Here is a 16167-nt window from a genome sequence, read left to right on the forward strand (position 1 = left end):
GCAACAGCTAGCCTGCTAGATTTCTAGCAGCACAGATGATCTGTTTCGCGAGTCTACACAAATGGAATCATACAGTCTGCCTTCCTTTGTGCCTGGCTTCTTAAACTCAACATTATGCTGCGAGATTCACCTATGTTGTTGCTCGTAGCTGTAAATCATTCCAGGCTCTCTCCAGTGTCCTATTCTGCAAACACTCCACAATGCATTTCTTATTCTATGGTTGATAGACTGTTCTGTTGAGCCAAGGATACTCCTGTTTGGCTTTAGTAGACTTTCAGTAGTCTTTTTAGCAGCAAACATTTTTCAAAGTAGTCGTACCATTTTATACTCAAACCAGAAACACCGAAAGTTCCAACTGTTCCATATCCTTAAGAAAACTTGATAATGTCTGCCTTTTTATGTAGTCATTCTGGCAGGTGTGAGGTGGGATTGCACGGATTTAGATTTTCACTGCCCCGATTGCTAGGGAAGTAGAAGGCTACTCCTTTCATTGTTTTTTGTTTTTCAATGTGGAGATTTGTCTTTAAATATCTTTGACCATCTACTATCTCAAATATCACCAACGTCACCTTTCTAACATTCTCTATGCTAGTTAACAAGCCACCATTTTCCTTGAGAAAATATTTTCCTGGAATCCTTTATGCTAGTGACAAAACCTCCCGGTGTTGATGGGAGATAAGAGGGAGCAGAAGCACTTGCAGCAGGCTCCTGGAAAACACAAACATTCTTTTACCAGCTCTCCATCCCTGGAGGAGACACTCCTGATTGGCACAGCTGTTCCATTCTTCAGGTATTGCTTACAACCAACGTACCCTAAGTGTAGTATCATCGTCGAGGCTAAAGTACTCTCAAGTAAGAAACAGATTTCGTAATATGGCGTCTAAGCCTTCTTGCCACTCCATCTCTGCCACCCAAGAGTTATGACAACACGTGTCACGTGGCTCAGTCATCTTATCACATGGGGATCTTTAGGCTGCTGCTAACGCAAGCGCTGGACTCGGTTCAGGTATAAGGAGATGGAGAAGGGGCAATGTGCTCATTGATTCCATGAGGAGTCTGTTAGACTGGCAGGTTTTCAGTTCAAGGGCACAGCCACCCAAACAGGCTTCCCTGAGGCAGCTCTGGCACCATCTAAGCCTCTCCAGGAACCAACGTCCACGGTTTCCTGGAACAGATCGACCAGTGCCTGGCTCTCTCTCCTGGAACATGGCTGGGGGTGGGAGAGAGGTTCCAAACCAGGGATGCTGATCAGCAATTGACCTTTCTTATAGCTTCCATGGGGTTTGTGGAATATATAGATTTGGGAGGATGAGTTCCCTCATCTTCCAGACTTTGGAGCTGTCTCTTCTGGGCCACCAGGCAAGGGAGGTATAGGCTGGTCAGATTTCATTCAGTGAAATGCTTGGAGACGTCTTCTTACCTTCCTAGAATAGCTCCTTTTATTTCTTCTGACTTTTATTTAAATTAATGAGACAGACAAGCTGACAAGATGTTTGTGTTTCCTGGTCGCTTACCAAGACAACTTGCCTGAATCAGGGAGGAGACTATGTGATACATACAGCTTTCCTGTTGGGGGTGGGGGGCCTGGAGGTCCATGCTACATCCCCAGGCAGGCAGGAGACATTACTGAGGGGAGACTGAGAGTACATTCGGGATGACCTACCACAGTCATTGGCGGGCTTATGAGGAAGCAGTTTTGAGGGCTGAAAGGATGACAGGTTGACCATCCCTTCACCTGAGGATGACAAATAATAAACCTGCAATCATTTCCACAACTCTTAAGGAAGACAAAGTTTTGGTTAACTGAAATTTGTGGTGTACTCAAGAGTGTACTTTTGAGTTTCAAATATTCTTGAGAAATCTGTGTTGGAGAAAGAAGAGGAGGAGCCTTGCAGAACCAGCAGTGTGACATGAGAAAGGAGCCCCAGAACGAAGGAGGAACCGGAGAGCCCAGGAGTCACCATGATGGCCACGAACATTGGCCGAGCCGCGGAGGTGGGCACAACCTAACGCTCTGAGCCCCAGTGGTCAGTCGTGCTCCAGGTCCAGCCTGCAAGGGGCTCCCAGTCTAGGAGGAGTTTCCTGGACTCCAAAGACCTGACGTTCTGAAAGGCCAATCAGAACCTGAGTCCTGACGAGGCTTGAATGGGCATTGGCTTCAGGGAGATTCAGCGTCTGCTTCTCTAGAAAGACAAAAACGCGGGTGCTGCCTGCTTGGCTCGCCCATCTTCCAACACTCCCAGGCAGATGGGGCGGTTTCGCTCCACGCCCAGACCGCCCAGAGCCATGTCTGATCTACTCAGGCCCCCTCCATCCCTGCGGTGGTATTCCCAGAAGCTTAGAGGCAAGGCTGGGGTGAGTCAATATGGCCATGTGCATCCTTCCTGCATCTTCAAAGGACAGGGGAAAGCTGAAACCATGTCTAGGTTTTGGAATTTGGAATCTCTAACGACCCTGCCCCTCACAAAGGAGATAAAAATGCTCACTGGAGCCCAGAAGTAAGATTTAACGCCATTGTATTTATTAGGTTCTGAAACAATACACATTCACATCCTTTTGAATACAGTACATTTGGCACAATAATGTTTACAATGAAATAACACTAATGAATGGCAAGAGATTAAAATTACATCCAGAAAGGAAAAAAAAAATGTACAAATAAAGCATCACAATACAAAAAAAACCCTAAAATTGAATACATTTTATATTTAGCCAGAATTATTTTGCACATAATTTAAAAAGAGGTAATTTTTTAGCTTTTTTTTTTTTTTTAAAGCAAGAATGCATTTTTTTCACCTTTGGAGGAAAAAAATGATGTTTCCACTTCACGAAGTCCATAATGAGAGAACACAGGAGAACAGCTATCCTTCATGTATTTTTTTGGCATTTTTTTTTTTTTTCACTCAAGAGCTGGATAGATTAGAAAGAAATGTAACTGTGTGTCCGCTTCCTAACCCTTGTGAAAACTGAAAGGAAACAAAGAATGTTCAAGGAACACACAAGCTTTTTTTCTATAGACGACGTGGGATTTGAACCTGCCCGTGTGAGAACTTGGTCAGCTCCGGCCCCAAGCAGGGGGCGTCCCAGCCAGCCCAGCTCTGGTGCTGAAAGGGGGCGTCTCTGGGCCAGACACCCCGCGCATGACTGCCTGGAGCTGCCGGGTGGAATGTATTGTTTGACCTTCCAGCAAAAACGCCAGTTGTCCTGTGGGAAGGGCCCAAGCCCTTCTGAGAAGGGAACACCACCGAGGCCTTGGTGCAGGCCATTTGGCATTGCAGTTAGAGCTTGCTTGGTCATTCCAAGTTCATCGTGGTGAAGGAAGCAGAGGAAAAACAGAGCAGTAGTGATGCATGAGTATGATGGGCAGTCTTGTCATGTCTTCTTAAAAAATGAGATGATGCCACCATGAAGATGTTTCTGTGCTTGTACTCAACTCCAGAAGAGTCTCTCCCCAGTATGTCAAGTTACCGAAGATAAATTAAGTTAATCTACTGTTCTTCATCACTTCACTGGTACGCCAAACACACAAATTGATATAGTATAATATTTGAAATTAATGTAAGAACAGATAATAATTACACCTGAGTTTTTAAAAAAATAAAAACAAAAGAGAACTGAAGGTCATCGTTAGTAACAAAGGCTGTGACCGGCCAGATGCAAATATGGACACCAACTTCCTAGGGGCTCGAGCTAGTCACTGTCCAAGCTTTGAAACCACCATCAAAAACATCCCTTTCCCTTCCCCATCTCTATCAGGGCATAATAGAGCACAGGAGAACTATTTGTGAGACTTAATATAGCTTAATATATGTTTACATCTTCTGAAATAAACCAAAATGAAATAAACAATACAAAGGACTCCTCCCCGCCCTCAAGAAAGAAAGAAACACACCTTATCTCTCGGTAACTTGAACCAATATGCTTACAGAGTATTGCACCTGGACATTATTATAATTATTCTTTCATAGACTAAAGTTTTATAATATGCCTGAACATGCAGCAGTTGATACCTCTAAATTCAATGAATTAATTCCACAGGCTTGCAGCAAACACTATATACAAAAATCTCAAATGTACAAAAGGCAAAAAGCTTCATTAGTGCCACTCTGCCACTCACAAGTATACATATTTAGGGGCGGCTGGGAAATCCACGTGCAACAGCTGGAATGGATTCCATTCCCTGCTAAATCAGTTCGGTAAAATAGATAATCAAATGACCTCCGGGAAACATATACACACAGCCACAGAGAACCCTTGGAAATCGAAGAATGTAACACTGTTAGCAATATCTACAGGAGGTAACATCACATCCATGAGATCGTGTCCGCATGAGTTGCCCCGGCATGGCACACAGAAACACAGCTCCAGGCACATCCGGCCACGTTGTCAGTTTCCAAACAAGTCGCTCGTCCGTCTCTGGATACCCTGCACATAACCCCCGTTTAGCCTCACTCTGCTCGTCTCAAGAGCGGAGATTTCATATTTCACTTCACACGTGTAACGTCTAAAGACCACGACACAGTAGTACTACCATTTTCGCAGAAGTGCGCAAAAGGAACACGCCGTCGCAGGAAATAAATAGTGTGTGTGCTGGGAACTTAGAACGAAACCAGAAAGAGAATTTGGGAGTGAGCTTGACTAGAACCTCAGGGTCTGGGCCATCGCCACGGTGGCCTCTGTGTTCAGCCAGAACTTGAAGAATGAGGAGCGCTCCTTGTTTCCTTCTCTCTCGATTCATCCAGCCCCCATGCGCCACGAAAGTGTGAACAGCATCAACCTTGGACGGTTGGTTTCTCATTGTATATTAGCCCTTTAATAGCTCCCTGCATTAATATTGGAATTTATACCTTTTGGCCAATCAGAAAGCCAACTTGCTAATATATTTTTCAAATGTCAATCGAGTTCAAAAATCAAATTTCTTTTTCTACAAAGAGGGATTTCTTCCACGAGATACATGCTCTCACAACGCTGGCATGCCCCAAAGCTAACACCAAAGCAAGGCGAATGAGCCATTCCAGAGCAAACTGACACAGGGAGCCCACCCGTGCATCTCGCCGGCTGTCTCCTTCACAGCATGCCCCGAGGGCGCCCACCCCCAGGCTGGAGAAGCACCCGTCTCTCCTGGACAGAAGGGCAGAGGATGGCAGACGGGGCGGAGGGGGGGGATGAGAGGTGACAGTTGTTGGGACCCTCTGTCCGACAGCAGAGCCGGGGGCTTCTTGTTTGCTCTTCTTGTTGCTCTTCAAAGGAAAAGAACTGAAGTTGCATCACTGCTGGGAACCCCCGAGGAGGGGAGACAGGCTTGCCGACACACCAAACACTGCCCGCCGACCCCATGCGATTCGGCACGACTGCTGAGACAAGGACCAAGAGTGCCATCTGGTCCCCAGGTAGAAGAGGGAGGACCCGGCCTGGGTCAAGGGAATGCAATAAATAGAGGGTAGACGAGGGACTGGGGCTTTGGAGAACAGGAGAAGCAGTTCAAGGCCTTCGGAGCCTCCAGAAATCGGACTCTTCTTGGCACCCCTTCCTGCAGCATCACCAAACTCCACCTGGAGCAGCTTCTCAGGGCATCAGGTCTTCACCAAAGTAGGAGAAGCCTTTGAATTCCTCCTGGTTGATCTGCTTCACAATTGCTTCGTCCACGAGCGTGAGTACTGGCTCTTCCCGGGTAAAGTCTTGGTCAAAGTTATTGACGTCTCTTTTGGTTTTCTGCGAGAAGAAAAGAGAAAGCACTGACTCCAGGCTGACCTTCCTCCCCAGGGCCCCCCGTGGGGACTGGGCATCACATTGACCAGCCTCTCACCAAAGCAGACTGCTGGCTACCGAGAGCAGACCCAGGGCTGCTCCGATGAGGTCACGATGGATGGCCCCAGGACCAGGAGGTGGCAGAGGACTTGGAGAGGAAGAATGAGTCCAGGTGAGAGGGGATGATGGAAAAGCAGGGAAGTGGGATTCCCACAGACTGTTGTGTGGGGGTGGGGTGTGTGTGTCTGGGAGAGTGGGGATGCAGAGTTCTCATCTCACACTGCCCCTCCTAGTCTAACCCTCTGGCTCCATCGAGACCCCCATCCCTATGACCCAGGGAACACACTCGAATCTCCTTCCCCCATCGAGACCTCCATCCCTGTAACCCAGGGAACACACTCAAATCTCCTTCCCACAGAGTCTCCAGTGGTCTTTCTTCTCTAGAGGTAGACCTCCCTAACCTTGCCAAGTCTGCTCCATAGCACATCCTCTAAGTAGGAGGCTGAGTGGGGGGCGGGGGGACCATCTTCTGGGAAGCCTGCCTCCATCCCTACCTGCACCCACTCAGAACCCTATTTTGCACTCCTACATTATTTCTATGATTATTTGCAATGAGTTTTGTGTGTTTGTCTTGACCGAGAGCTCCTTAAAGGCAGGGGCCTTGTCTTCCTCAGCCTTGGGTTCCCTACAGGAAGCATCTACTGAATGAATGAACATGGGAAAAAACCCACCAATGACTCCCCAGCTCAGAAGGACCCATACCTGGTTGGGAGGCTCAAGTTCCCAAAGTAGGGCTTATGGTCTATAGGGGGGATGTGGAGGGCAGCAATCAAACAAATCCTGGTTTGGGGAGAAAATCTGAAAGTGTGAACCACACTCTCTGCCTTTTGGGACTTCTGGTTAATTTGGGAGCCAGTATTCCCGTCTCAAACACACACTGCAAGAGCTAGAACAACCTCCATGGAGAAGTCGGGACTTGGCTGGGGCTGGAAGAATGAGTTACAGTCGCGTTGGTAGAGATGGAAGACGTAGCCTTGGCAGGGAGAGAGATGGGGCAAAGGTGGGGGTGGGGCAGGAACACGGAAGATGGAGAACAGGACGATGGGCTCACCGAGCCACCTGGGGTAGAGTCCAGCCTGGGGATGGAGGGAGGGAGGGCGAGTCCAACTGCAGGGGCCTTCAGCACCAGCCCCCCTCCCCTGTAGTACACGGCATAACGCCCAGGGGCTTGAAGGAGCTCCTGCCATACTCTTCCAGGAGCTGATTAACTGGTGTTACCCAGGATTAGTGACCCGGATGATGGAATGGATCTTGTGGAAATCGCATTATTATTTGTAGGAAGAATAATATTAATATATGCTTTGTTCTGTGCAAATGAGTGACCTGAAAGACGTTAATAAGTAGTCTGAAAAAAGTGGTTTTGAGACAAAGCTATTTTTGCACCTGGTTCTTGGAGGTTTGCCATGTACACTGGCAGATTAAAGGCTCTGAGACGTCCTAGAGTCAAGAAACTGGGTTCACTGTGTTTAGGACAGCCTTCCTCAAATTTGACATGAAACTTCTTTTTTTTTTTTTTTTTTCCTGAATAGCTTCTCAGCACCTCCCTTAGGAGAAGAGTTCTGCAGGACACGGTTTGGGAAGGGCGGCTTTATAGTTTACGGAGCACCTTCCCATTCGTTTCCTTATTTGGTCCTTGGAACAGGCAGGTATTGTAACCCTGATTTTACACATGAAGAAAGTGGGGCTCAAAGAGATCTGCTGACTCAAGCAGGATCACCTGACTAGTTAAGAGCAGAGTCAGAGTCAAATCCGGGTCTCTGCATGATGCCGCGTGCGTGGAGCGTCTGGAGAGCTGGACCCTGCAGAAATGGAAAGACAGGGCAAGGATCGAAGCCCACCAGGAGATATTTAGGCCAGGCTGCTGGGCTATCATGGAGCCAGAAGGGCTGGCCAGTGGGCAAGCATGGCAGGAGAGGCTGTGGGTCGGGGTGAGAGTGGGTGGGCTTGGTGGGGGAGCATGTCTGCCGATCACCCCAGGCTGAGATCAGAATCAGGTGGACGGCACAGAGCAGGGATGAGTGAAGCTTTCAGCACCCATCAGGCCTGCTTGGTGTCTTTTCTCTGGGCTTGAGCTGCATAGTTCAGTACGTCCCAGAGACCTTGGAGGGGAGACAGAAGGGAGATACAGAAAACCTAAGGGATGGAAACAGGACCTGCAACTGAAGGACGTGCATGTTGCCGTTGAGATGGGGAAGCCAAGACATGGCTCAGTAACCTCTACCAGGAAGGGCTGGCTCCTGGGCAGGAAGACGATCTGATCTCCACCTCTGCTGTGTATACCACAAGAGGAAAGGAAAGGGGGGCCCTTCATGGACAGGGACTTCCGAGAGGAATACCAAGCCCATCTCCATAGTGACATGGGAGGGTCAGTGCCAGGGGAAAGGGTGTGATGATGTGCCTCTTCTGAACATCTCTGTCCAAGGAGGGATGGATTCACTTGGATTGAGGAAGGGGTTGCTGAGTATGGGCCTGCTGCGCTGGGTAAAATGAGTCTAGGAGGAGGAACGGGGTGGGGAGGAGTGACTTGGGAAGCACAGAGCATCATCCCAGAAGGTGACCAAAAGATGTCCTCGAGGGGGGGCAGAAGGGGCTGGAGAGCAGCAGAAGGGGTGGTAGAAGAAGAGGTGTGTGAAGAGGGGTGAAGAAGGGAGGCAAGGAAGAGGGCGGGAGGAAAACTCATTTTGTAACATGGCCAAGGGTGGGCCGTGCCTGGGTCTCCAGTACCTACAGAAGCGGGGACCCCTCCTTCCCGGCTCCCTCTCACCGGGCACGCACGAGGGGGAGCTTGTGTATAGAGAAGCTCGGGAAATCTGGAACTGCTCTGGCATTGGCTCTCCCTGTGTACCTACTGCTTGTGCTTCACCTTTCAGTTCTGAGTGGCCATTAGTCATGGAAACTGGTTTTGGTTCCCGAGGTCAGCTGAGCGTGGTGGTGGAGCTAGACTCCACAGGATGTGTGAGCATCGTCACCTCTGACTGAGTACCAGGGATCCAGGATCAGTCAGCACAGCCACGGATATCCTTCCCAGGGGACCTCGAGCTCCATTTCACACTGGTTTGTGGAGCCATCTAGCCCAGCTCTGGGCTTTCCAGGGGTCACAGAATCCTCGGTAGCATGTGAGTGACTGTGCCATTCTTCAAGAGCTCTCGAGAAAAATATACTTGCTTCGCCCACCCCCTTACGCAACCTGGCCCAGGCCCTTCCAAATCCTTGGAAGCATTTTAGGTGCATGTCAGTTACTCATCTCCAATTCAAAAAGCCAACATCCCCACTATGTGCAATGCCTATTAACCTTAGACACTTGAGAAGTTTTCCAAAGCAGGTATCTCTGGGAAACACCATCCCCTATTAATAGCATGGAGACAGCATGCATAACATCCTCCAATTTGAAGAAGATTGGTGATTATATCCTTTACTCACTGATTTTATTCTTAGAAAAGCTGCTGCCTCCCTCAAAAGACTCAAGCAAAAGACTCAACTCCAAGGTTCAGATGGGCAAACCCTCAGAGACACTCCCTGTTTACCTAGATCCTTGGCCATCCCATATGCCTCTCCTAAAATCTAAATGTCAGACTCTTAGCCCACACCCCAGAGCCTACGAGGTGACCCTGGGACCTCTTCAGACCTTATCTCCTCCATGAAGCCCTTCCCACATCCTTGTCCCACACTCAGGGGGGCAACATGGAGTAGGAGAGAGAACACCTGCTGATCTCTTGTCCTGGGACTGGCCCTTCCTAATTATATGCTTCTGTGTGAAGTCACTCTTTGAGACTTAGTCTTTCATCTGTAAAATGGAGGTAGTAACAGGCACTCCATAGGTTGCCTTGAGGACTCAGTGAGATGTCAGAAGTTAGGTGCCTCGTGTAGACCCCAAAATATAATGGGCACCTAATAAATGTGTCCTCCAAATCTTAGCAACCGTGGGCAATGGGCACATCATGTGCAGCTTAGCTGTTACCCAACACAGTCTGTGTGATCTGCCCACTGACGCCAATGCTTCTTGAAGGGACTGAGCCTTACATTCTCTGTATACCTCCGAGTGCTGAACTAGTGCAGAGCCAGGGTCTGCCTGAACATCCCAGGGCTTCTTCCAGAGATTGAGATTCTTCCAATGGCACCAGACAGCTCTTGGGAAAAGCCCCCAGGTCTCATAGTCCTCTACTTCTAAGCCCCTTCAGGGTCTCATCCCCACCTAGTTGCCCACTTCTGGGCCCTGCTGCACCATGAGGTTCTCTGGACTCACTGGCTTCCCTCGACTCCAAGCCTTTGCACAGCTAATCCTTGGCCTGAAACCCCCTCTCCCATTCCCACCTTCTGCCCCCACGTCCTCATCCCCCAGCTGAGTTTCTCACCTTGCCCATCCTGACTTAGATGCCCTTCCTTCAAGCAGCTTTCCTGTCCTTTTAGGCCTCTTATGGGTGCCCCATCATCTCTCCTAACTCATCACTTCATGGATCGCATGTATACTCCTCCTTTCAACTCATCTGTCGGCTTTGGGGACAAGGACTGGGTTGAACTCACATTCCGTCCCCAGCCTACTGCCTGGCCCGGCAAACAGTGAGTGCTCAACAAATATCTGCTGAGAAAGGAGTGGCTGTATTTCTCTTGCTGCTACTATAGCTACAGCCAGTAAAGTGTTCTGGATTCAGGACCACTGGCAGTTGTGGTACCAGAGGGCTTTTCGTTTGGGGGAGCGCAGGCCAAGTGGCAAGGTGGCCGACGCCCGACTCATGAGGGGCCCAGAGCGGGGCAGCCCAGAGAAACAGGTAGCCTTAGGCCTAGTTCGTGGGGTTTCCTCTCTGAGCAGTGGTCAGCTCGGGGCCCTGGGGTTCCCTGATGGCTGGAACAAAACACAAACAGGTTCAACCAGGGTCTGGGACAATTCCATCAAGACGGATGGGTTAAAGGGAGTTGATGTCACTTCCCTTGTGGCTGCTATTAGAGGAAAAGGACACTCCCCTCCCTGCTGGCACCCCTTCAGAGATAAGGTCTGGGAGTTGAGAGGCCGGGGCCAGCCGTGGGGGAAGGGCACATCTCTGGTAGCCGCAGTGAGGCGAGTGAGGCAGCTTATGGAAACAGTTACAGGGAGCTCCGGATCCTTCTGAGAAACTGCATCTGAGAAGCAGAGCTGCTGGGCCTGCCTTCTAACTCACCAGAGGCGGCTGAGGGCTTGGGGATCGGCCTGCTGTTGTAGTGCTTGGACGTCGGCACGGACCCGGGCCGGCGGCCTGAAGGCTCGCTTCCTGTCTGGCTGGTGCAATTCTTTCACTTACTGTACAGAAGTCATAAACACGAGCTTTCGGACGAGCCAGCGATTTCTGCTTCTGTCTTCATCTGATTACGAGGAGATCAACAGATGACTTTGTTCTCAAGCACAGAGAAAACTCCCTAATCTCACAGGCTGGGGCGTGGGGCTGGCTTTCATGTGGCCACTTGGCTGGTCCCTGCCCAGCTCTTTACCTCTGCCTGGCATGACAAGAGCACAGGTAGCGGTCACTGTGATCCCCGAGCACGACCAGAAGGGGGAGGGTGGGAGAGGGACAGGCTAGCTCCACACGGTCTCCAAGGCCAGCTTTTTTTGTCCAGGTCCCATGTCAGGTTCCAACTCCCTCTGACAGCAGCCTCACCCAATCTCATCCCCTCCCAGCTCCCACGGCGCTTCCTGGGTCACGCATGTGGCCCCTTCTAATATGTCCTGTGTGTCACAGCCCCCTCTCAGATCCCGGAATGTACCGACTGCCCAACGGCAGAACGTAACATCCATGGGCTTGAACGAATTTCATTCACCGTACCAGTCAAACCCCAAATTCCTCCTAGCTTTGAAATGTCAATAGTCTTCTCTAAGCTCCACTCTGCTCTTTTAAATACTTGAAAAGGAAAAGCAAGAATTTAAATAATTAGAATGCTTGTTCACTATCAATGAACCGAATCTTTGCATACACACATGTATTCATTATACCATACATTCGAAATAACAGAGGACACGTGTCTATGTTTATACACACATGCTTACATGTGAAGTTAAATGAAATAAACAATGTGTAACTGCATAGTGCCTTGCCTGGCAAAAATGAAGGTTGGAACAGAATTTCAAGTTAGCGATCATTTACCCAGAGATTTCTCCAAACATAATCCTCCATCCCTTTCTCTCCCTTTTAAATTTGTTAACCGAGGGGCGCCTGGGTGGCTCAGTTGGTTAAGCGACTGCCTTCGGCTCAGGTCATGATCCTGGAGTCCCTGGACCGAGTCCCACATCAGGCTCCCTGCTAGGCAGGGAGTCTGCTTCTCCCTCTGACCCTCCCCCCTCTCACGTGCTCTCTCTCATTCTCTCTCTCTCTCAAATAAATAAATAAATAAATAATCTTAAAAAAAAAAATTTGTTAACTGAGTACAAGTCACACTTTCGGATCTTCCTTATAGAAATCAGGGCAAGATGTACAGAGTTCATCTGGCACTGGCCTGCCCATGGACCTTTTCTAGCACCTACCCTGCTCTGAGCCCTCGGTGGTTCCCTACCTTTTTAAAATCCACCTCCTCCTTAGCATGTAGCGGCCACAGCGGACCTCTCAGTTCCTGACTCTGGTCTGAGCAATGCCAAGTGCTGTGGTATGACCTTCCACTTGGTGGGAGCCCTCCAGTTAAACTGATGTCTAAGATAGTATCGATGTATTATCATTTCTCAAGTAGCTGTGATGAATCATTGGTGCTCTTAGTGTTCTCAATCCAACGTAACCCTATTATGGTTGAACGGTGTCTCCCCAAAATACATGTTGAATTCCTGACTTCTAGCACCCCAGAATGGGACCTTATTTGGACATAAGGTCTGTGCAGATGTCATCAAACTGAGATGAAGTCATGAGGGTGGGCCCTGACCCAGTGTGACTGGTGTCCTTATATGAAGGGGAAGTTTGACCACAGAGACAGACTTGCACAGAGGGAACCCCAGTGCGGAGACACAGGGGGAATGCCACCCGAAAAATGGAGATGCCGCCACAAGCCAAGGAATGTCTGGAGCCACCAGAAGCTGATGGGGGCAAGGAAGGACTCCCCCACCCCAAAACCCCCTTGGTTATGGGGGGAGCATGGCCCTGCTGACAGCTTGATTAAAGACTTCTCATCTCCAGGACTATGAGACAATAGGTTTCTGTTCTAAGGCACCCAGCTGGTACTTTGTCAAGGCAGGCCTAGGAAACGAATACAAATGTCAACCTTCTGAAGTTGATTTTTTGAATCCAAATGTAATCCTTTACTTAACTTTGATTTTTTCTTATTTTGGTACTTATTTCTGGCTTGTCGAGAAATCTCCATAAATAACAATTCTGTAATTTACTTCTCTGATCTCAGTCTGTGGCCAAGAAAGGAGGGATGATAAATATACCTCGCTTGCCGAGGTTCTAGGAGAGCATATAAGTCAAGCTCATGTAAACTCTGAAGTACTATGGGAATATAACGTTAATTCTATCATCCATCTTCTCTGCTCTATCCTTTGGCTCTGTGTCATCCTAAAACATGACTGGCATGCCTCCCATTACTCCATTAACACACGTATGAAAATGCTGTGTGAGGCAGGCTCAGGCTCGGAGCCCTCTGACCTGCCCCCCACAGAGCCTTCTTGCAAAGCTGACAGGTCTGCCAGCACACTGGGGGGCGGGGGGGCATTGTTGTTAAATCCACTGTGAACTGACCAGCCATGGTCCCTTTTTCCATCTTGTTCAAGAGGATGATATCAGAGACTTCCAATTCCTTTGCTGGAACAAGGACACATAATGCCTGCCTCATTTCTCTGGTCTACTGGTCTAGAAATGAAGTTAATTGGCTCCAAGTGATTACCATTTGCCCCTCAAGTGTCCACAAGCTATATTCTTAGAAAAACTTCTAGATCTCACTCTTATAGCATCTAACTCCAAGTATCCCCAATCCACATTTTTTGTATTTTTGCATACAGGGAGACTATTTGCCCATCTCCCATCAATTGGTATCACTGCTCTATTCCATCAAATCCAATTTACCAAGTAGTGGGCATAGCGGATTCTTCAGTAACCCGGCATGTAATTCACTTGGGCCTAGAGCAAGGGGCTGCATGCTGGATCGCCAGGAGCTTTGCAGAACAGTGAGGCCGGCCCCACGTCAGAGACTCAATGTCATCGCTCGGGGATCTGGCCCAGGCACGCCCTAGCTCCCCTGGGGATCTCTATGAAATGTGATTCATTAATTCACCTCCCTTGGATTTCAGTTCACTCTTAGTGGTTTTTGCCTTAATCTTTGTATTTCCAAGAGATTTCCCTTTGGGGAAAAGTTAGAGACAAAATAACAGCCTTGCTTTTTGTCACTGGTTAACACAGTGGTTCTCCATCCTGCCGACGCATCAAAAACAAACCTCGTGCACTGCTGGTGGGAACGCACACGGGTGCAGCCACTGTGGAGAACAGTATGGAGGCTCCTCAAGAAGAGAACTACCCTACAATCCAGCAATTGCACTACTAGGCTTTTACTCAAAGAATACAAACACACTAATTCAAAGGGATACATGCACCCTGATGTCTACAGCAGCATTATCTACAATATCCAAGATCTGGAAGCAGCCCAAGTATCCATCGACTGAGGAATGGATAAAGAAGGGGTTGTGTATATATATGATGGAATATTACCCAGACATAAAAAAAAAAATGCCATCTTGCCATTTGCAACAATGTGGATGGAGCTACAGAGTATAATGCTAAGCAAAATAAGTCGGTCAGAGAAAGACAAATACCATATGATTTCACTCATATGTGGAATTTCAGAACCAAAACAAACAAAGGGCAAATAGAGAGAGAGAGAGAGAGAGAGAGAGACAAACCAAGAAACAGACTCTTAACGATAGAGAACAAACTGATGGTTACCAGAGGGGAGGTGTTTGGGGGGATGGGGGAAAGAGGGGATGGGGATTAAGGAGCACACATGCCATGATGAGCCCCATGTGATTAAAATACCTAAAAAACAAAAATAAAAACAACCCAAAGTGCAACCACATGGACACTTGGACCTCGCCCCATACCTCATGAATTGGACCCTCCAGGGGTGAGGCTCAGACCTCTGTATTTTTTTAAAGTTTCGTAAGTGATTCTGACAGGCAGCCTGGTTGATTCCCTCTGTGTAAAGGAGCAGCGGATCCCCTTCTTCCTTCTTTTCCTTAGCAGTTTCAAAAGGCCTTTTTGTGGTTTAAAAGCCTATTTAGGGGCCTATGGTTGGGTTGTTCTAGATTTGGCTTCCTCTCAAGTTCACGGTACATATTGGCCTTCGTTCTCAATTTCGTGCCCGCCTTTCCTTATTCGATATTAGCCTTTATACATCGGGACGTCCAAGAGCTCACGGGGCACCACACTGGTTTCTCCAGGTGCCACCTCTGAGAGGCAGTGTAGCTCAGTGGGTTAGCGCGGGGGCTCTTCAGCCAGCTGGCATTCCACACCTGCTTCTGCCCAGCTTGGCAGCCTTGGGCAAATCATGCAGTCCCTCTGTGCCTTAGTTTCATCATCTGTGAAATGGGGATGCTAGTCGTCCTCCCCATATATTTGTTATAAGGAGCACTTGAAATAATACACTGAAGTGGTGAGAATAGTACATGGCATAAAGTACAAGTAAATTATTAGCATTCCTTCCTCATCAAGATTTATCACAAGTGTATGTTTAGAACAAACAGCACTGTCTTTGGGATGGTCCTTGAAAGAGAGTTCTACTTGATCTCAGTTCACAGAATAGTCACTGTTTCCCTGGGGCACCCTGGGTGTTTTCTTGTCCCACGCGCTTGAAGTCTAGAACTAACAGTCTGTTCTTTTTTTTTTTTTTTTTTTTAAAGATTTTATTTATTTATTTGACAGAGAGAGACACAGGGAGAGAGGGAACACAAGTGGGGGAGTGGGAGAGGGAGAAGCAGGCTTCCCGCAGAGCAGAGAGCCCGATGCGGGGCTCGATCCCAGGACTCTGGGATCATGACCTGAGCCGAAGGCAGACGCTTAACGACTGAGCCACCCAGGCGCCCCACTAACAGTCTGTTCTTAAAAGCAAAGAGCCAAATGTGTGACACGACACCCACCAAAGAACATTCCTGATATTGGGGTTTGGTTTTTTGTTTTGTTTTGTTTTGCCTTCCTGCCCCTGTTTTTCTTTCCTATTTTCACGGATATTATATTTAGAGTATGTACTTTGTATATTCTGGTGGGCCATCTTTAAACTTTCTAGAATAAAGCAAGATAAAAAAAAACAAAAAGAAGAAGATACATTTTACATTTAGTACTGCTGGTTGTGACGTCAGAGCTCCTCTGTAATGAGCATGGTGTGTGTGTGTGTGTCTGTGTGTGTGTGTGTGTGTGTGTGTGTGCG

At 48.3% G+C, this 16167-nt stretch overlaps 1 protein-coding gene across 1 annotated transcript in view; it reads right to left on the reverse strand.

Annotated features, from left to right (window-relative positions):
* Positions 1-2499: 2499 nt before the first annotated feature.
* Positions 2500-16167, reverse strand: part of PRKCE (protein kinase C epsilon) — a 482371-nt gene continuing 468703 nt past the window's right edge. The window contains exon 15 of the mRNA XM_032411054.1: positions 2500-5712. Within this exon, the coding sequence (XP_032266945.1) occupies positions 5566-5712 (147 nt within the window). The 3' untranslated portion in view covers positions 2500-5565. The remainder of the gene's footprint in view (positions 5713-16167) is intronic.

The sequence above is a fragment of the Phoca vitulina genome, unplaced genomic scaffold (assembly GCF_004348235.1).
Source record: "Phoca vitulina isolate PV1807 unplaced genomic scaffold, GSC_HSeal_1.0 scaffold12, whole genome shotgun sequence".
NCBI classification, from domain to species: Eukaryota; Metazoa; Chordata; class Mammalia; order Carnivora; family Phocidae; genus Phoca; species Phoca vitulina.